The sequence below is a fragment of the Podarcis liolepis genome, assembly GCF_965112155.1.
Source record: "Podarcis liolepis genome assembly, chromosome: 11".
Lineage (NCBI taxonomy): Eukaryota > Metazoa > Chordata > Lepidosauria > Squamata > Lacertidae > Podarcis > Podarcis liolepis.
This window is the reverse complement of record NC_139565.1, coordinates 34257540-34279877: the sequence shown is the minus strand read 5'-3', so window position 1 is coordinate 34279877 and position 22338 is coordinate 34257540. Positions and strand designations below refer to the sequence as shown.

Below are 22338 nucleotides of genomic sequence, written 5' to 3'. Positions count from 1 at the left end.
GTGCCTCTGCTCTATCCCTGCCTCCTGTGTCCTGCCTGATGTCACAGTTGCCAACAGGTGCTTATGCGAAGTCCACAAGAAGGACCTGAGTGGAGCAGCACTCTCTGTAATTGTGATTCCCAGCAATTGATATTCAGAGGGAAACTGACTTTATTAATTATTATTGTTTTTGACAGTGGATGTGGAACATAGCTGTCTTGGCCAGGACCCATTGATAACCTCATCCTCCATGAATTTATCTGATCCTCTTTTAAAGCCATCAGAGTTGGTGGCTATCACAACTTGTGGGAGCAAATTCCATAGTTTAACTACGTACAGTTTAAAGAAGTACATTCTTTTGTCTGTCAAAAATCTTTCAATATTCAGTTTCATTGAATAACCCTTGGTTCCAGTACTACGGATGTAGGAGATTTCTCCCCCCTCCAGTTTTTCCACATTATGCACAATCTTATTATACGCTTCCAGCCTGTCCCCCCCTTATTCTACTCATTTTCTAAACTTAAAAGTGCCACATATTGTACTCCAGCCCTTGGTCATTTTGGTTGCTGTTTTCTGAACCTTTTCCAGCTCTGCAATAGCCTTTTGGACATAAATGACATAGCCATTGTAATCTGTGCTTTGGTAACTTCCAGATTGGAGTTATTTTTAGTACTTACTGTACTCTATTTGTATGTGTGCTTATAAGTTATTTTAAACGGTTTTTAATGTATTTAATGTATTTTAAATTGTTGTAACCTACCCTGAGACTTTAGGGAGAAGAGTGGGTAATAAATTTATGTATTCTTACTATTTTTAATAATAATAATAATAATAATAATAATAATAATAATAATAATAATGATAATAATAATAATAATAATAATAATAATAATAATAATAATAATAATAATAATACCCTGCCCATCTGACTGAATTGCCCTGAGTGCTAGCCATGAGTGCTGGTTTGCATGTGATGCTAAGCAGCTACTCAGTGATTTGTTTACTGCCTCTGGAAAAGGAGCAGTGAAGTGAGTAAGATTGAGTAGCAGGCACTAGCATGGTAAGCCATGGTTTATTTCAGTCAAGGCTTACCATTCCCTGTGAATGAAACCACTGTGTTGTAGGTTGAGGTAGTTACTGTTAATTAAAGAGAAAAATGTGACAATAGTTTTCAAGATAATAAATCCCATTGCTTTCTGGCTTTTTACTTTGTTAACGCTTGGTAGCCCAACTAGTGCATGCTAATAAAGTAAATGTGTTAAATATGAGCATGACCTCTCTCTGTCTATCTATTTCAGACAGATCAGAGATCCCTTAACATAGATGTTAATAATGAAAACATTGTTTTTGTTTGCTTGATTAACATTATTCGGAAAATGTGATTACTGCTAAATAGTGAGACATAAGCAAATCACCCTAAATTGTTGGCTATATAATTATTAAAATGAAGCAATGTTTACTTTAACTCAAACCATTCCTTGTTGAACATCAAATTTTAGAATATTTTTAGTTGAAAACAACAACAACAAACTCATATTGTTTGCTCTGGGAGATAATTCCCACCCATCTATATCTCATATACATAGATGGAATAGGAAAATTGCTTTTCTAGAGAAAGCTGTGCCATGGATAACTTTCTTGATATTTGTGAAAATTTTACAGATTTCTCCCCCTGTAGCTAATTTCTAGGATTTCTTTTTAAAAGCTTTGGTTTATTAATTGCGTTTACTAATCAGTTCGAAAGAGGTTGAATCCTATGGCTCTGGTCACATATCATGCTAAATTATAGTTAAATATCAACTGTGGTTTAATGAGAACAAGCAGCATGTTGTTGCATGCTCCTCAAAAATCATAGAATAGAATCATAGAAGTTGGAAGGGACCCTGGTTTGCTTCTCCCCCACCTGGCCATGTTATGCCAAGAGCAACAACTCAAAAGCCTTGCCTTGCTGTGTTGTCTGAACCTGGGCTCATGATTTGTTCTCCCCCACCCACACAAATAAAACACAAGCCCAGATTTGGATGGACAACTCTTGTCGTTGGTTGCTTTTGTCACGGCCAGGTACTACATATTGCTTTGCATTAGACCATATTTCACTACTAACCATGTTTTAATGCGACATGTGACCCATGCCTATGTGTTAGTAATAGGTTTAGCATTTTACAAAGCCCAAAATGAGTGCAGTCCTTCTCCAAATAGTTTATCACCTGTAGGATGAAGGCAGTGATGATTTCCTGTAAAACTCTTGAGGATTTACTTAGTTTTAATGTAACTTGATCTATCTATAGTGTTCTGAATGCTTTGCTGCTTGTGGCTACTGCAGATGGCATGACTCAATGTGGAATACGTTCTGAGGATACAAAGATATCTGCTGGATGAATCAGCTGGCAAGTTGTGGGTGCTGAACATGATCTCTTCATTTGAAAGCGAAACACCAGCCTGCTTAAATTTGTGTACTTCCAGTAAAGGACATCATCTTACACATCTATGTAGGCACAAATTGCTGCATCTTAAATATCTATGTAGGCACAGATTTCTGTATAGTCACAAGTACTGTCCATGTGAAAAATCTGGGACTTAGGCCATTTTGCCCATCAAATTAATTGTGACAGCAATATTGTTTTGCATACATCATTGCAGATGAAAATATTCCAATTCTTAGGGTTTATTAAATCTTCCCCCCTAAACAAACCAGTGGATTGGGAATTAAAAACCAAACCATTCTCATTTTTGTGTTGAAATAAATAGCATGAACAAAAATGTAAATATTTGCAAAACCAAAGTATTTGCTAGAGGGCAAAAAACCTGAAGTAAAAACTTAACAAACATTACTTAAGAAAAAAAAATGTAAACAAATTTAATGAAACCCAGCATTCAGTAGGAATGTCAAACTGGTTCCAAGGAAAAATAATTGTATTCTAGAACTAAACCAGGAATTAACTGTTGGTTTTGTCAGAAACCCAAGGCAAGGATCAAGCCAAAAATCTAGACAGACCAGCTTTCTCATCTCAAAAAAAGCATCTAGTAGCCTATAGGAAGTATACCAACAGGACACAAGCACAACAGCATTAACCCTGTGTGTGCTCCCTAGCAACTGGTATAAATTATGGTATAATCAAAATAGTAGTTGGAGAAATAAATTGCACTATGGATTGCAGGTCATATTTTTGAACATTAATTAGAATTTGTAGCTTGTAGCAGCCTTGATGCCATTTCCTTTAGGTGATCATTCCATATGTTTCCCTCATTCAGAGATGTTCTGTAGGCCATGGCTAGGTCTCCTACCTCCTGTTTTAAATATTTCCTGGCCCTTTTACCAGGATCGGGTGAGGAAGGGGGGAATATATTCGGGTTGCCTAGAAATCAGCATGTGGCGCTTCTTTGGGTCTGTTAAAATAGATAAGGGCAGAACAGTGTGTGGATGAAAGAGAAGGAAGAGTAAAGATGGGGGTGGGAGAATAAAAGGCTAAAGGCTCAACTTGCATTATTGGAACATTGGTGGATAAGATGTGTAGAGTCCCGGTTATCTGTCCTCCCACAGTCCCCCACCCCTTGCGTTCTTGTTGGCATCTGTCTGTCTCAAGAGACAATGGAGTGCGTCTCCAAAAGTGAAATCAAATTGGTGCATTAGCAGCAGTGACGTAACCTCTCCAGGATGCAAGTCTGGGCAGTGCATACAAAGATCCTGGGCTGCCCAGATGACAAGACTCCCCTCTTGGCCTCTCTGATGTGATCCAAAGGAAAGCAGAGCAATACATTTGCCACCAGCTTGGCTGCAAGAGTTGCTAGAAGGAGGCATACAAGGCACCATACAACTGCCTTAGGGACTCCACTCTAGATTTGTGTAGTGTCCAGTCCTTAGCCTTTTCTTCTCCTGAAGATATCCTGCAAGGCAGTGGAGATTTAGGATCAGAATTTTCCTTTTAGTTAGGATATCTTCTCAGATTGACAAGCTGCATTTGCCTCTCACTTTCCTCTGCAACACATGCAGAAATGGCCTTCTTGACTGTTGGATCAAAGTATATCTGCTCAATCCACTGGAGTCTGCTTTGCATGCAAGAGGGATTTGAGACCTATTGGCTACCCTCACTTGGTTTATTCAGCCAGTCAAAGCCGGTTTCTTAGTTCATCATTAATTACCTTGTGCAGAACTCCCTACCACAGCCAATCCCTCACTTGCATTAAAAACAGAAAAAAATATCATTCATGATTTCAAGAGGTGGACACTAACTATTTTCACTATAGGTTTTCAGCAGAAATATTCAAGTGCAGTTTGTCCTAGTTTCTTAGATCTCCCCAGCCTTTTTTTTGTCCTAAAATGGAACCTTTTAACTGTGGGGGCAGCATCTATGTCAAGATGGATACAAGCGGCTTTATCCACAGATTGTCCCCAATGAGACATTGAGCTGTCCTCCTTTCCAGTCTGATATCTAAAAGCCCTCTGATGACTCAGAACAACTCAACCAACAGACCATGACCAGATGCAATGGTGGTGGAAAAGAAAGATTAATTTGTTGTTATCACCACAGAATAACCTCTAAAACAGGGGTTCTCAAACTTTTTAAACAGGGGGCCAGTTCACTGTCCCTCAGACACTGTTGGGGGCCAGACTATTGTTTGGAAAAAAAATGTGAACGAATTCCTATGCACACTGCACATATTTTTTTCTTTAATCCCCCCCCCAACAGAGTGGGGCCCTAAGCTATAGCTTGTTTAGCTTATACGTAAATCCAGCACTGGTAGGATGTGTTGTGCCTTGCTCTGGTGCACCTGCGGGGTGAAATAAGAAAAAGCGATTTGGGCGGGTGGGCGTGAAGAGAGGTCGGAAGCACCTGTGGCAATGCTGAGAATGGCAAGAAGGGGATTAACGGAGACGCTCAGATGGCAACAGAAGTGCAGGGAGGTGCCTCTGCCCGAGTTCATGAAATGCAAAGGCAGCCCTTGGCATGTATATCATGCATGTAAATCTCTCCCTGCTCCGGGCAGCGGGATGTTTGGGGAGAGGGGAGGGGGCGATGGAGGGAGGCAGCCTGCGAGAGGAGGGCCATAGGCCCGTTAGACAGCAGTGGGTTCAGCAATTGCCAGGTGGGCTGGGTTCAGGACCCTGGCAGGCGATCCGGTCTGAGGACCGTAGTTTGAGGACCCCTGCTCTAAAAAGTTCAAGTCTTCCACCATTGTTGATCTAGTTGTCCACCTAGTCATTTCATTACTGTCAACTCCTTGGGTCACAAGGCAAGGAGAAGGAATTGTATCAGAAGGGTCCTTTCCCCATTCCGGAGGCCAAACAGAATGTCAACAGGATTGAGTGTCATGGAAATTCCCAAGAGATCCATTAGAAAACCACTTGGATCCATCAGTCTTCTGGGGCAGGAACTGAAATAGGTTTACATCCACACCTCATCCAACCAGTTCTCTGTGATAACACTCAGGATCAGTACTAGACCACTCAGCAATTGCACTTGCTAAGACTTGAAATATTATTTTGCCTTCTGGTTCAGCACTGTCCAGATGAATAATACATCCCATTAATCTACAGAAATATCCCAGAAATAAACAAAGATAAATAAACTAATTGCAGAGTATATAAACAACTGTAGGAACAAACCAAATGATCTCTAACCATGATCATCCTCCTGTTAAGATGCTTATGTAGAGTGGTTCTGTTTTTTTAAAAATCGGCCATTATGGCATGTAGAGCTGTCAATTATTTACAAAAGAATGTTCACACTGAGCAAATTAAAAACAGCTCTAATTCAATTTTTTTGTGTCAGCTCAGTTTGAGTCACAGGGATAGAAGACAAGGTGTAATCCCAACAGCAAACCTCCCTTGATCACCTTGGTAAATATGTTTCATTCTTTGTATAGAACAAGTATCGCTCAGTCAGAGTGTAAATGAAGGAAATTTTCACAGTACTTGTACATTGAAAGCCCAATAATTTCCTGCTAACAGTAAGGTATTTCAAATCTCTTGGGTTTGGTGCAGTGTTTCTGCATAGAGCGAGTTAATGCAGAAATATAGCAGCTGTAATTTAGTGAGTGTTCAGTGTTATTTCTCATGGCATCTAAAATGCTTACAGTGTGAAAAATGAACAGTGAACTCAATGGGTGCTTTGTCATTGGCTTTTGTCAGTGACCTTCATAAAACCCAGTCTCAGTAAAGATCACCATTCTGATCTCCTGTTATTTAATGTAGGCCTGTCCTACTCTGCTGTGTTCAGTAAAAATCCTCGAAACTCTATGTAGACTTACATAAGAGTGGGTTCAGGAAACAATAGCTTTTGCTTAAGGAAGGAAGAAATTCTCCACTGTGTATGTGTTTTGTAGCATAAAATTTTGTTGCATATTTTTGAAACCGGGAAATTGGATGTATTATTATTATTATTATTATTATTTATTTATTTCATTTATCAAATGTCTCAAATTGACTTTAAATCCATAAAATACAACAAAGCTTACTAACATGTAAAAATAAATACACCCCAAAATGCAATAACCTTCAGATTTTATGAGAGTGAAATGAAAAATAAGGCTGTAGCTAGTAACAGGCAGTAGCCAGGCATAGTGTGTGATCATTTTAAATAAATTTATTTATTTCACAAAATTTATATACTGCTTGATTGTAAAACAAAAACCCTTAAAGGGGTTTATAAAAAGAATTTTAAGAGTGTAATGATTTTTAATTTTTAATGTTTTGTACCAGTATCAGTCTTTAAGCTCCAGTACAATTCTAATCAAATAAATAACTTAAGTAATGCAATTCTTTCATTTTTTAGCAGGCTTTGGGTCAGGGAGCTACTTGGGAGTAGTTTGAAATAACCACATTGGATAAATTATCCGTTATACCAGATTAGTGTTTTATGCTCTCAGTACAGGATTGCACAGAATTTGAAGTTCAGATATATTTTTGTAGAAGAACTTCAAGATAAGAGGCCCTAAGCACGTGGTTTAGGAGCTTAGGAAAGCATGTAAAAAATATTTATAACTTACAATTTTAATAGCCTACTTCATTTCCAGATAATATTCCATTTATATGAGGTTAAGTGTTCTTTCATCATTCTCTTAAACTGTATGTTATTTCTTCCATGTTATAATTTTCTTCCATTTCATTGAGGTTATTGTAGTTTTCTAATTACTTCAAACCTGGATAATATACTTTAGAATTCAGCAGTACATGTAAAAAAAAAAGCTGATAAAAATCTCTTAACGTTTTAACAATGCTTTTATTGAGATTTGGAAGATATAACGAGAGTGCTTTCCAAATACATAAAATAAAATTGGCACAGTGATGTCAGATGTCATAAGCATAGGATTAATGTTCAAATACAAACAAGTGTAACACTGTACTACACGTTCTTCTCTTTACTAACACCAGGAATTTTCTATATTTAACTGAGCAACAGGAAAATTTGGAATGATTATATATATGGCATACTTGTAATGTGTTCTGTATATCATTCAGAAAAAGGAGCCTCTGTTATTTCTCAGCTACTTAGCTTCCCTTTTCAAGAAGAAAGTTGTCTGTAGCACCCCTGGATAGTGATCCTACAGGCACAGTAAGTCCACTTTCTGCTGTATGCCCTGGGTTATCTTTGATATTTTAATAATCTATAGGATAACCAAAGACTCTTCACCTTTCATGATAAAAGCCTGCTCCTGCTCAGTAATCTGAACACCCATGCTTGCTTTTGCTGCAGCCATGCCTGCTTTTGGCTGCTGAGTTCTGAATTGACTTTGGGCCAATCTGCACCATCTCAAAAACTGTCTTGCTTTGGACTTACTTGCTCATTATTTTCAGACGAACTATTTGATGTTATTGTGGATCAGAGCAAATTTTGATTTTTCCGTGGCTAAAATCCAACTTCCTACTAGCTGGCAGTAAAAAGGTAGAGTTTCAGAATCGATTGTGTATCACACAATTTCCCAGGCTGTGGGTGTTTGCCATTTCATGGTTTTTGGGTTATCCCATTTTCTTCTGCCTCTTAACTCCTCTGTGCTGCTGCACAAGCCCTCCAGCCAATCTCAACCCTCCTTGCTTCATTTCTTTTTAGTTGTTGCTGTGGTTGATTTCTGTCCTTTCTGTGCAGAAACACAGACTGGATTTCCCTCTATTCATTTGTAAGATTCCTAATAGTTCTAAGGGCATTTAGTTTGGTGTTCGCTTGGGATGCTGATCAGTGAAATGCATTGTTAGTGGAAGTGGAAATGAAGTTTAGTTGAAGGATTTTTGCAATCTAATGATGTCCTGAAATATATGAAAAAAGAGAAGCAAGCAAAGCAATCCGTTTTCCTGATTTCCGCTGGAAGCAGTAGTAGAGTCAGTGGGTTTTATGGGTTGCATACAAAGGGTCCATGGGTGGTTATTTAAAATGGGCAGAGCTTGTGGTTCTTGTACAGTGATTTGTGGATACAATGAAAAAACTGAAGAGATTGGAACTTCAGAGTGCTTCATCAGAGAAAATGGATTTATAAAATGTGCATTTTCAGCTGTGATGTGGACAAGCCCTTTGCTTATTTCCTACCTTCATGATACCATCTCCCTTCATCCCAATGGTTCTGATCATGACACAGTTTAGGAACTGATTACAATGCATTACACTTGACCAATTCGAAGGAAATTTTACTCACACTAGAGAAAAGGTGGCACTTTAAGAAAGAAAATATTTCTGCTTAGATATCATAGTTATGTGATAGAATTCATCCATAAATGTCTATCGCAGATGGTTTTCTAACATGTATTGTCCGCTAGTGTAAGAAGTTTAAGCATTCCACTTGATGACTACCCCTAAGCTGATTCTGCAAACTGATTTCTAGCTTTTGGTGAAAGGGGAGATTTGAGTTGGTGTCTGCTGCCCCTTCTGCTACCTCAGTCCCTTCCACCACTTTTGTGTCACTGACTATTCCCACCAGTGGGAAAATGTGTGTGCAAAGGATAATGAGAGAAAGGAGTTTGGAAGTCAAATGGTATAACAAATAGGTTGTTGAACTTAATTCAAGGAGTCAGATTCAGTTTGGCCAATTGGTTCTCAACTACATTTCTTCATCTGTAAAATTATAATTACAAAGACCTGGCATACTAAAATTAGTTTAGCAACTATATAAAGGCAATGTGGGGCTTGTGTCTCTTTATGGAGAAATTCTGGTGTGTGCATAGGGGCAGAGCAGGCACATAGCTTTTTTTAACAGCTCTCTCAGTTAGCCTTTCTGGATTGGGATGGGTAGCCTCAGGGAGCCAATCTTTAGAGCAAGGATGAAGACCTGCGGCCTTGCAAATGTTGTTGGACTCTCCATGTTTATGTAAGATACAAATAATTCAATGTTAAACACAGAATGAATAGTAGAAATGATGCTAATGCTTCTCACTCTCAAAGGGTGAGAATAGTAATAGTAACATCTGGGAGACTTTGTGGGGAGGGGAGTATGTGGCCCAATTTTGGCCATAAGTATTTTGTGACTGTCATGCCTAAGGGGTAGAATAATTGGCCCTCTAGATGTTGTTGAACTCCAGCTCCCATCAGCCCAACAAGTATGGTTTAGAGCTATAGTTGCTGCCTGAGAGAGAGCTTTCTCTTCCACTCACTATTTGACAAATAGTCATTAGTCCATCTGTGTTCAATGTTTTGGGTACAGCTAGGAGTTGGAAAGGCAGCAGATCCAGGAACAAGACCAGGTAATTTGGGACTTTGAAACCAGGGGCAAAATTCAGACGAGAATTTCATAACACACCCCTGCTCCCAATGGAAGCTCCATATGGCAGCAAAAACGGTGAAAGGAATAATAAACTTTCTATTTAGTTGGTTTCTGTTTTCGTTGAAATAATGCAAAGCCATGTGCTTGTATTATGTCTGAGAAAATAAGATAAAAAGACCAAGATCTTTATTGTGATGGGAAGACTAACCAATTTCTACCAAAAGGCTGACAGGATGCAAAATGGGGAGAGCAACAGCTTTAGTGTCAAAGGAAAAAACACATTTATGCCAAAATGTCTTGCCACTTAGAAAGTAATATTTTCATACACAAGCTTTATAACTATGTAGTGATATTTTGTAATGTGTAGTTAACTTTCCATTCTGTTATAATTTACCAGTGAAAATTTGTTTGCCAGACAACTGATCTATCAGATAAACTGACAGGGGAATGCAAACTTAAAAAGAAGACACATTAAATCGCTTAGAAATAGTCAGAAAGCTTTAACAGCTCTCTTGGCTGTTGCACAATGGGATGCAGAAATCGCAATAATGTTCTCCTTCCATCTGGTGCCTTCAAACGTGTTGCATTCATTATTCCAAGCTTGTGTGTTCATATGTGGCTGGCCAGTATTTTCTTAGGAAATCCTTTGATAGGAATAGCCTTTTGAAAAAAGGATTGTGGTTATTTCATGAAATTCCTGTTGGAAAGAGTATGATGGGCTAGCTAGATGAATCTTTAGTCTGTTCCAGCAGGGCTCTTATACTAATATTCACAGGTATAAGACAGTGATAAACTAATAATCAGAATCTGCAAGAGCTTTGGAATTCAATGTCTGACCATATAAATCCAGTTTGTAGTTCTCTTGGACTGTGTCTCATGCATCCATTTTGTGCTGAACAGGTCCTAGGTGACTTGGTGGGGCAGCCTCCCCTCGGTGGGTCTTTATCATAGAATAAAAACCTGCAGAAAGGATGCTTTCAAGTACATTTGGAACTTGTCCTGATGATGGTCCTTCACTCCTTTCCTTGTCTACTCCGATGTCACAGTGGGCAAGACATCAAGAAGTGTCAGAGCTGTCAACAACTTGGCTGCTTTGATGTCACAGAGCCACCTGAGGCCAGCTTTAGGCTTCAGAAGCTTCAACAAAGGCATTCATAAGTCTGAACATCATACGGAAGCCATTTAAGGCAGGGTGGGGCATGATTAGGGATTATGTTGGATGAGTTTGTTACTCAAAAGTGCTTTTGCATATTAAGTTTTGGATTGTTCCTAAATATCAGAAGGACTCTAAAATTTTTGCTACTTATTAAGATGAAATCCGACTTGAGTTCTTTAATATAAGTAACAAGTGGGTTATGGGGTAGGCAGAATTAAATACTCTGATGCTTCTCACTCCTTCCCCCAAATGAAATTCTCTTTTTGTTCTGATGTTCCTCTTGTGTCTCTGCATTCATTTATGCCCCCCCTCCATTTAAAAATAAATGGTTTGTGGAAAGTGAAGACTAAATTATCTAGGACCCAATTTAGTCTTATGGATAATTAGGGAGGTTTAGAAAACCCTAGCTCTGTACCTGATGGACTGGAAAGGCTGCAAGGGAGCTTTAGTGCTACACAAGTAGCGTATAGTCCTTTATGAAGGAAATGCTTTAAAAAACCTCTCTTAAAATTACTTTGCACTAGCACTATGCAGCACTTAAACTATAATGTGTTGGCTAATTTTTATGATAGAGGGATTCTACGGGCATTTAAATGTTAAATTTGTAGTTTAACTTTAGGTCTGCATTTTTAAAATTACTGGTTCATTGAGAAAATCTGGTATTGAGCTCAACTTTAATGATAACATGCTTGATTAGATGACCTAGTCTCTGAGAATAATTAGATTAAAATAATAAGAAATAAAGCTGGATAATAGTTATCTGATACAGAAGGTATTTTTCTATCTGTCTAATTTACCCAATAACCTAAATTCTTTGTATGTAAAATTTTCAGATTATATTATGATAAATCTTGGGGTGTATATTTATATAATATTATATTTTGCTTTCACTAGGCATAACTGTCATAATTGGTTGGACCTGTAAATTGACTGACTGATTCATTGATATGTTTAAGTTCTAAAAAAAAAAAAAATTGGGAAAAAGGTAAAGGCAGGTGCTAAAAACAGTTATCTCTTGCAAAGACCTATTAGTGCATTTGTTACATGAACATAAATGTCTCTCTATTAGCAGTTTCCTGTTTAAATAGCCTATTTTTTCAATGGAGCTCTGGCACAGAAAAGTGATATTTAATAGCATATGTAAGATAGTTCACAGAATAACCAGGCAGTGCTGTCTACATTTATCTGTTTGTTTTGACATCTCTGCTTCTTGCAGACAATACAAGGGTACATTACTGGACATGAAGTTGATTCATATCTGAAAGGCCTTGTTGGTCTAACAATTTGCTTATGTGAAAGTACACTTAACAGCCCCTGGAGCTGTGCATTGCAAAGAATGGTTGGTAGTAGCAGACATGCTGTGTTTCAGGCAACATGTCTTCCATTTACAGATCAGCATGTCACACAGTTCTTTTTTCCTGGGGATATTCAAGGGTACACAATACTGGCACCTTTTTAAAAAAATGTTAAAAGTGTGGCACTTACTGTAACAACTTCATGGTGTGTACCAGCACCTTTTTTCTTTTCTTTTTTTTAAAAAAGCACTGATGTCACGTAACCCCTAATACACAGACTACAAGTTTGCAAATTTGTGGAATATATTTATACCTATTAAAAATATTTTTTGGCCACTTTTCTGCATAAATGCTAGTCCAAAGCCGCTTATAAGCAAAGCAAAAGATAAAAATGATAAAAAATTAAGAAATAATTTTTATTATAATTAAATAATTAAATAAACAACTTTTAAATTAACACTTAACATAAAAAATACAGAACCAGAGAGATCATAGACAAGTCAAACCATCACCGTCCAAACAAGCCTCTTGCCTGAAAGGCCTGTTGAAAAAGTAAATCTTCAGAGCCTTATTAGAAGCCCACAGTGTAGAGATTTGGTGTATATCCAACAGAAGGATGTGGAACCACCACAAAGAAGGACCTCTCATTTAATCCCCCGTAAAAAGAGTCCTTCAGGATCAGACCAAGGTCCATCTAGTCTAGCACTGAGTTGTTGCAGTGGCCAATCAGAACCAAGTGCCTATGGGAAATCTGCAAGCAGGACCTGAGTGCAACAGTGCTCTCTTCAATTTGAATTTCCAGCCATTGCTCTTCATACCAACCTGTAGGGTGAGCACACTAGGACATACACCTTATTGACATATGGGGTGGGCAAAGCAGGAGAGCTTCCAGAGCAGGTGATATTAATCTGTGGGCAGGATAGTATCAAGGTGGTTCAGTAGATAGCTGGGACTCAGACTGTTTAGCTGGGGCACTGCTCCAAAACTTCTCAACATTCAATATTTGTGTGTCTCTCTGTGTTTTTTTAAACAAAACAGTACACAACTTTCATTTGCATTATTTGTTTTCAACACAGTTGAAAACAGTTTTATAGACACAGTTTTATAGACAAAGTTCTCTGCTAGGGCAAAAATGTGCAAGAAAAGTGAAAAAAGCAAATAAAAAGGGCACTTCTCTTTTGATGGTGCTAATTTATGGAAAACCAGCTAGTACCCTTCAGTTTCTTCACTGTCTTTGTAAATTGGATAACTACATGTGTAATATTTCTTTTTTGTAAGTAGATAAGTAGTAGTTAAATCTCTAGATATTGGGAGGAATGCAGAGAGCCTTACAGCCCATCCCTCTAAAAATAGTTTAGAAAACTGTTTTCATAATAGAAGTTGACATTGGCTCTGGCAGATTCACAGCTTTTAGGCAGCAACAATACTAACTCAGAAAAAGATGTTTCTTATCTTTATGCAGTGCCTAAGCAATTCAACAAAATTCTGTTCACTTAGTTCAGAATTCTGTTCACCTAGTTATCCGAAATATTTTACTAGGCAATTAAAAACTGTGTGTGTGGGGAGAGATCTAGGTGTGTCTGTGGTCAGCATGTGTGTGGTGAGTGCATGTACTTTGTGGGCATGCAAGAGACTGTTTGGTGTGGCCACATTGTATACAGTGGTGCCTCGCAAGACAAAATTAATTCGTTCCACGAGTTTTTTCGTCTAGCAAATTTTTCGTCTTGCGAAGCACGAAATCCCATAGGAATGCATTGAAATCCAATTAATGCGTTCCTATGGTCAAAAAAAATCCAAACAAAGCCAAATTTGGTACAACAAGAGTTTATTAAGTGCTCTTAATAAACTGTAAAGAGCATTTCAAAAATTGAAGGAACAATAAATTAAGTTTCTAAACATGACAGGAAAAACATTTAAAAATCAACAAAGTGTACATTACATTTTCTAAGACTCTGGGGGACTCTTAGAAGGTTCCTCTTCCACTCTTTGCTTCTTGCTGAAGAACCTGTCCATGGTCTGCTGCTTCATCCGTCTTTTCAGCACCTCCCTGAAAGGCGACATGACCGTCGTATCAAAAGTGTTCGCAAGGTCATGTGCCACGTGCTTGTTAGGGTGGTTCCGCTCTGCAAAAGCCTGCACATCCTTCCACTTCATGCAAATGTCCCTCAGTTCTTTGGAGGACAGCCGTTCCTCAGTTGCTTCCTCCTCTTCCAGCGAGGCCTGCGCCTGCGCAGCCTCTGCCTGCAGTTCGACCAGCTCCTGGGTGGTCAGCTCGTGGTCGTGCTCCTCCACCAGCTCGCAGACGTCCTCCTCTGTGACCTCCAGGCCCATGGTCCTCCCCAAGGCAACAGTGTCCTGCACCACTGTTGACTCTGGTGCATCAGAGTCACTTGGTGCCACACAGTCCGGCCACAGGCTGCGCCAAGCGCAATTCAAATTTCTCTGGCTGATCCCTTTCCAAGCCGTGGTGATCATCTTCAAGCAGGTGACGATGTCGAAGTGGTCCTTCCAGAAGTCCTGCAGGGTGATGGTGGTGCAATGAGTCACCTTGAAGCATCGCCTGAAAAGCTCCTTGGTGTAGAGTTTTTTGAAATTGGCGATGACCTGCTGATCCATCGGCTGGAGCAGTGGCGTGGTGTTAGGCAGCAGGAACATGATGTTGATGAAGCTGAATTCCTTCAACAAGTCCTCCTCAGGGCCTTTAGGATGAGCAGGAGCATTGTCCATCAGAAGCAAAGCCTTCAGCGGCAGGTCGTTGTCCAGCAGGTACTGTTTGACAGCAGGGCCAAAAGCAAGATTGACCCAGTCCACAAACAGCACACGTGTGACCCAAGCCTTACTGTTGGATCGCCACATGACACTCAGCTGCTCCTTGTCGACCTTGTGTTTCTTGAAGGCCCGTGGGTTCTCCGAGTGGTACACCAGCAGGGGATTGATCTTCAGGTCGCCGCTTGCATTGGCACAGAAGAGCAGGGTCAGACAGTCCTTCATGGGCTTGTGGCCAGGCAACTTGGCCTCCTCCTGAGTCATGAAAGTCCTTTTGGGCATCCTCTTCCAAAACAGCCCGGTCTCATCGCAGTTGAAGACCTGCTGTGGAACATAGCCCTCCATCTTCACAGCCTCCAGGAACTCCAATGCAAAGTCTTCAGCCGCAGGAACATCAGAACTGGCAGCCTCTCCATGCCTGACCATGCTGTGGATTCCAGATCTTGTCTTGAACCGGTCAAACCAGCCTCTGCTTGCCTTGAAGACTTCTGGCTCGCCTGAGGTTCCTGGTTGTTCCTGGACGAGGTCTGCGTGCAAGGCCTTGGCCTTCTCACAAATCACGGCCTCAGTCACTGTGTCCCCTGCACGCTGCTTCTCTTCTAACCAGATGAGCAGCAACTTCTCGACCTCCTCCAGAACAGCTGGGTGGTTCTTCACGATCCTGGTGACTCCCTTGGCTGCATCAGTCGCAAGGATCTTCTCCCTCATCTTCAGGATGGTGCCGATGGTCGATGGGTTCCTGCCATACTCCCTGGCGAGGTCTCTCACACGCATTCCACCGTTGTGCTTCCGGATGATCTCCTTCTTCATTTCCAGCGTCTCCTTCTCCTTCTTCCTCTCGCCGGCCTCTGCAGCAGCAGTCTTCTTGGGTCCCATGGCAGCACAGCTCCTAGCTTCGTAAACTCAGAAAAAAGAAAAAAAATCAGTGCTTCACACCCAAAAAATTCAAAAGCACCCAGCCACCCACCACACAGGAATTCAAACCCAGAACCAAGTCCTTGAATTCCAAACACCCAACCCAAAATCCAAAACTCCCCAAAAAAGTTTAACTTACGAAATGGCTGCAAATCACCAAAGTCTTCAAAATCCTCAAATGGCTGCAAAAGAAGTTTTGGAAAAGCTTTAAAAATCACCAAAGTCTTCAAAAACCTCAACTGTTCCCCCAGCCAGCCACCCACCACACAGAAATTGCAAACCCCTCCCCAACTGTTGCAAACCCCTCCCCAACTGTTGCAAACCCCTCCCCAACTGTTGCCCCAGCCACCCACCACACAGAAATTCAAACTCAGAATTTTTTTTTGAAAAAAACCAACATGGCCCAATGGTCACAGAAAATCATAAAAATGCAGAAAAAAACCACACAAGCTCCCAGATTGTTGCAAACCCCTCCCCAACTGTTCCCCCAGCCGCCCACCACACAGAAATTCAAACCCAGAATTTTTTTTTTGAAAAAAACCAACATGGCCCAATGGTCACAGAAAATCATAAAAATGCAGAAAAAAAACCACACAAGCTCCCAGATTCTTGCAAACCCCTCCCCAACTGTTTCCCCAGCCACCCACCACACAGAAATTCAAACACAGATATTTTTTTTTAAGAAAAACAGCAGAGTGGCCAATGGTCACAAAAAATCATAAAAATGCAGGAAAAACCCACACAAGCTCCCAGATTCTTGCAAACCTCTCCTCAACACCAAGTCCTTGAATTCCAAACACCCCAACCCAAAATCCAAAACCCCCCAAAAAAGTTTAACTTACCAAACGGCTGCAAAATAAGTTTTGGAAAAGCTTCAAAAATCAGCAAAGTCCTCAAAAACCTCAAAAAAGGCTACCACACCGCGTGCAATGTGTTGCTCCTCGAAGTCAAGTCGCAACTGCACCTCTTCAAGCAATGCACCCTGGGTATTAACGGTTTTACGAAAAAGGAAACAAACTTGCAAGACGTTTTCGTCTTGCGAAGCAAGCCCATAGGGAAATTCGTCTTGCGAAGCAGCTCAAAAAATGGAAAACCCTTTCGTCTAGCGAGTTTTCCGTCTTGCGAGGCATTCGTCTTGCGGGGCACCACTGTATTTTCCTTGGTACCATGGAATACTCCCTTTTGTTGCTAGACAAGTGCAGCATCATTGAGTGTATGGAGAATCAATTTGTGTGACTGCCACAAACAACACCAGCATGAGATAGCACTGACTTCCAATGGTAAACAAGTTGTGGGGCATGGACAAGCAGTAATGGCTCTTTCTAACTTTGTGCTATGCTACACACCCCACCACAGACATCTTGGCTACGCCATGCATCCAGCAGTGACCATATTGTGATTGGTGCCCTTTAAAATTCTTTATAACTCAATAAGCCCTGTAGCCAAATCCAGCATAAAGAATAAGGTGTACTCAAGTCTACTGAAATCAATAGACTTTAAGCATGCTGAGTTTTGCATTGTATTGAGCCGTTAGTGTAATATTCATTGTTTGCTAATTTCTCGTGCACAAACAAATCTTTTTTTCAAAATTGACTAGAATCCAAAAAAAACAAAACAAAACCCCCAACCCCCATACAGCTATTTCCATGCACTTCAGGGGGCTTTGGTTTTTTTAAAAGCAGTTTGCTAGGCCATGTGGAAACGGAGGTGATTTTCAAAATCAGCTTATGGTATGGCATGGTACTGTGGTTTGCTTCTCAAAGAAAATAAGTAAAAACCATCTGGGCATAAGCAAGCTTTTGGGGCTTGCATAACATAGAGCTTTTTGGATTTTTGCCATTGTAAACTTAACACTAGATATTTGATACCAAATGTAATAATTTTTAATAGTGTGTTTGTATTTTCCCCCCAAAGAGCTCCTTTTAAATGTTGCTAAAATTGTAGAGGTTCTAACACATTTGGATTAATCTTTTTGAGACTGTTTGCATATGTATACTGTTGTGATTTAAGATGGTTTCAGGCTTATTCTAAACCTTTTTATGTAATGTGAGTGACTTTTTGGATTAAATTGGAATAATTATGAAAAGGGATTTTTAAACTGTTTAATATTTTGCTACCAAATAATCACAGCTTGAGGTGTTTACATTTGATTTCAGAATATTTGGTTTGGCAGCCGTCATACTTTTTCAACAGTAATGTTTAAAAATACACATCAGTTTACTGCACATTTATGCCCCTGGAGAGTTTTTTCCCTGTCAACCTCACAGTTTATGCATCATCCATGTCCAAATTCAAGGACATAAATTTGTCTTTGACATTCATTTCTAAAGCTTGCTTTTCTTAAATATACGTGCACACACATACCCCAAACCACCCTGTGCTTATACTGCCAACTCTCTGGTCTGCTATACTGCTTCTGTTCATGCCCCTTCTTTCATCTACAGGCAGGCTATCCATTTCTTCTGTTGTTGGCCTGTTTGTTATTATACCGCCCATACCACTCATATTTTATTTTGTTGTACTTATAGTCCACCCTTATTCCCAACAGAAGCGAAGGGCAGCTAAGAATTCAACATTGCATACATATCAGCACACAACACTATTATATTGTTAGCATCACATCATAACTGGATATGAAAGCAGAATAGAGCAGCAGTAGTAGAGACATCAGAAATGATATAATATTAAAAATAAAAAGCCAATTACATCTCAGAGGCTTGGACAAGGTAAGAACAGGTTTTAGCTTGTGCCTATACCTAGTCTCTGTGTGGGGTTGCTGAATGTTATTAGGAAGGGAGTTCTACAATTAGGGATCTACCACTGAGAAATAACTTCCTCTTCATCCCATGGCACAGCAGAGCATCATTTCCCTAACTACTTGCATGCACTGGAAGTCTGCTCCTCTAGTCCACTTTTTCCTTCTAGTCCACCTCAATACATTTTCCTGATTTCATTATATGTTGTTACCTCAACAGTCCATTCATTTCCACTATGTTTCCAGGCCCAGTTTTAAGTAGATGATACTGGCTTACACATGGATATCTTGAAGCCTGGGATTCACCCAAAACCATAGGCTGTGCCTCTTGCTATATAGAAACTGCTAACCAGTTTACAGAGGCTCACAGGAGAGATTCCGAGAAGATTCAGTAGTAGCATGTGAAATAAGACCTTACCCTAGTTCCTTAAGAATCCAACTAGATACAATGATGATTTTATTTATACCCCTCCGATCTGGCTCTGTTGCCCCAGTCACTCTCGGTGGCTTCCCACAGAAGTAAACATCAGATATGCAACATCAGATATTTAAAAAGATCCCAATACAGGGCTGCCTAAACTTGTGTTATATTTCTTTTGTGTTCTGAATTTGTCTGTTTCACTTTCCATTCCCTTCTTTCAATGTATAGGATTATGTACAAACTAATTAAGTATATTTTAATATGTACTCTATAATCCAAGTTAAAGTTTAGTTTCATTTAGATGATAGATTTTTGAAGACTTAGGTTGTCTTTTCTTTGTTCTCTAAGCATAATATTGTGGACGTGAATAGGCTTCTACAGCAGCCAACACAACCACTAATCCTGCAACATTCTGAAAAAGGGCAACTGCAGTCCAAATATGCTTTATTTTGTTGGTCAACCAGCAAAAATCTCTAATCTTTTTGTATCTAAATTCCAATCAGCTTCTTTCTGTCTTTCTAGCCTTCCTGCAATATTCTGATGGGAGTCACAAACCAAGGGCTGGAACTTTCAACTTATTTGTTAAATTTCAGATTACCTGTTGTTCAGTAGGCAAACCTACAGTTATTAGTCACAGTAATGAAAGCTTCCAAGCAGATAACAACATAACTCTTTCCTATCCTCACGCCCATTTCAGCATCTTGTATCTTATTCTTGAAAAAACAGTTGGTAAAGGAAATTATCATACAGTTCCACAGTGCATTCCTAAAACAAGCAAGGTACCTGAAGAAGACTATAGAAATCACCCTTTCTACAGCTAGAAAGCAACAAATACTAGATGTTCATAATTATGCTGCTTGGCTCCACGCCCCACTGTTTCAGAGGATATGCATGCCATAATTTTAATACATGTGTGTGAGATGGTGGGTTGTTTCAAGGTTGCATAATTATAATCAAATTAGCATTTGTAAGATAAATTCAGCCACTTAAGTTCTGAAAAACCTGCATAGATACAATCACTCCATCTATGAAAGTGTTAAGAGAATATGTAATGTCTGATTGTATACTATGCTTTAGCATTTTTAATTTTTAATTTGCAACAAAATGTTAATGAATGTTGAATGAGAGGTAAGACAGGTGCCTTCAAGTTGAAAGAAATTGCATTATCTTGGACACAAGGTAAGTCATAACTGACTTCAGTATTGTTATCTAGTTTCTCAATTCTGAAAACACCCAAAAAGAACATGATTTGTTTGTTGTATGTTGGCTTTTATGAGATTTCCTAATTGCTTCTTGTTAGTTTAGTTAGTAATTGCATTTTCAGTTTGAATGCTTAATAACTTGCATTGCATTTACTCTTACATATTACTTTGGGTAACCCAGTTTAGCTCTTCCAAGAACCAGACTAAATATTGGCTTAACTGTTCAAAATCCAAAAGTTATGAATTTTATTTGCTGTAAAAACAATAAAGAGTGCTGTGTTATGTCTTGTGGCTTGTCAGCAGATAAAATTTTGATAGTTAACATTTCCCTTATTGAATACATTGATAACTGATAGTATAAATGTTCATTTCTAAAATATGAAAAGGAAATAAATATTTTCTAATTGAAACTGAACAGAGCTACATGTAAAGTTTAGCTTAAAACTATTAACAACTATGCTTCTGGAGTTTTCGTGTAGACAGCCCCCCTTTTTTTTCTTTTGCAAAAGCGACAAGTAAATCTGACTGACAAGCAGTACTTCTTTTAAACATATTGTACAAATTCTGTGTTTTGGCACATGAATAACATCCACAGACTGCTCAGAAAAGTAGCTTTATAAGGACACAACACAGAGATTTAAAAAGTGCTTTTTTAAATAGCTGTTTTCACTTAATGTTACTTGCTTTACTTTTATAAAACATTTTAGAATGTAATTTCTATGTGTCTTCAAAGTATATATATTTTAAGCTGACAGTAATGTCATATTTGAATATGCCTTTTAATTTACTACTCAAACCATTTTTTATTTTTTGTGTGGGTTTGAGTATGTTGGAACAATTCTGGAATATCCCAGGTGACGCCAGTTCACTTTTTATGGACCTTCTGAGATTCGGTTAACAATTAGGCTTAACATGGGCTTTCCTTGTCCACTCAAACTCATTTAGGCAATATGTTATGGTATCCTATGCTGAACATCCAAGGTTCACTACTACCTTGATTGTCAGTGGTAGAGGGGTGGATTTAAGTCTCAAGATTTGTCTGTTCACTGGAAAAGACACATGGAATTTATGTGACTGAAGTGATCATTCCTTGTCACAAGTGTTCAACTGGTAAATTATACCATCCACATAGAATGATAGAGCTGGAAGGAACCTTGCTGGTCATCTAGTCCCCCCCCCCCAACAGGTAAAGTATCTTTCCTTTTAGCTACTTTAGGGAATGAACAGGACAGAGATTAATGTGATGCTTTTTGCACACCACAATGTCCTGCATGTATGTAGCACAACCTCACATTTGGCATGGGCTACCCTCAAACACACCTCTTCTACATTGCCAAGTTTCAAATCAATTCGCTGAGACTTTTTCTAACAGCCGTAGAATGTAGTACCTACTTTTATAATGGCAGAATGCAATTCACCTGACTTGCTCATAACCCAAGACCACAACTGTGGCCCTAGAATGTTCTCAATAAATTATTAGGACAACATATCTTAGTCTTGCATTGTTAAAGAGACAAGGCTAAGTGGCATTAATGCTGAGAAACCTGTGGTACTTGAGATGTTGGACAGCTCCCATCAGCCCTAGCCAGCACTGCCTAGAGCCAGGGATAATTGGAGTTATGGTTAAACAACATTTTGAGGACCATAGATTTCTTACCCTGTGTCTTGGGGAGAATTTATGTCGAGGTTTTTCAGAATCTATCAAGCTGAACTGCAGTAGTGCCTGGGGTTTTCAGGTTTCCTGCAATGTGGTTAGTCAAAAGTTTCAGTTGAGCTGAAGGCATAGGAGAGCAACAGGAAAAAGAATACATGATGGTTGCTACAGTCATGGCAGTCATATTTGCTCTTGTATAGGGTCAGAATGCTGGAGTCACACATGTTGTGTGGCACGAATCCTGTTCCCCAACCCTGCAAAAAAAGCCATAGAGGTGTGTCATGAGGGAGAATTTGAGGCTGGCTTTCAAAACATCTGTTGAGATTTCGTTCTGCCCTTGGGGCTATCCTGCATACCTGAGAGTTGATGGTGTTCTTTAGCTCATTGAGGGAGGGAGGGACATCCAGCTTTTCCAAGACAGGCAGAGTCAGGGTGCTGTCAACTGCTGTGTTGAAGACAGTATTTTCCTATGAATACAGTTTTTCATAGTGCCCTGCCCATCGCTTCA

The 22338-nt window shown here is 39.4% G+C and overlaps 2 protein-coding genes across 6 annotated transcripts in view; one reads left to right on the top strand and one right to left on the bottom strand.

Moving 5' to 3' along the window:
* Positions 1–22338, top strand: part of ATG10 (autophagy related 10) — a 105551-nt gene that overhangs the window by 19090 nt on the left and 64123 nt on the right. The gene's annotated exons all lie outside the window — the stretch shown is intronic.
* Positions 13997–16952, bottom strand: LOC310688646 (tigger transposable element-derived protein 1-like). The gene is made up of 2 exons (XM_083465345.1): positions 16641–16952; positions 13997–15980 (listed from the first exon to the last, which is right to left on the bottom strand). The coding sequence occupies exon 2, from the start codon at positions 15757–15759 to the stop codon at positions 14062–14064; it is 1698 nt and encodes a 565-aa protein (XP_083321471.1). The 5' UTR covers positions 15760–15980; positions 16641–16952; the 3' UTR covers positions 13997–14061.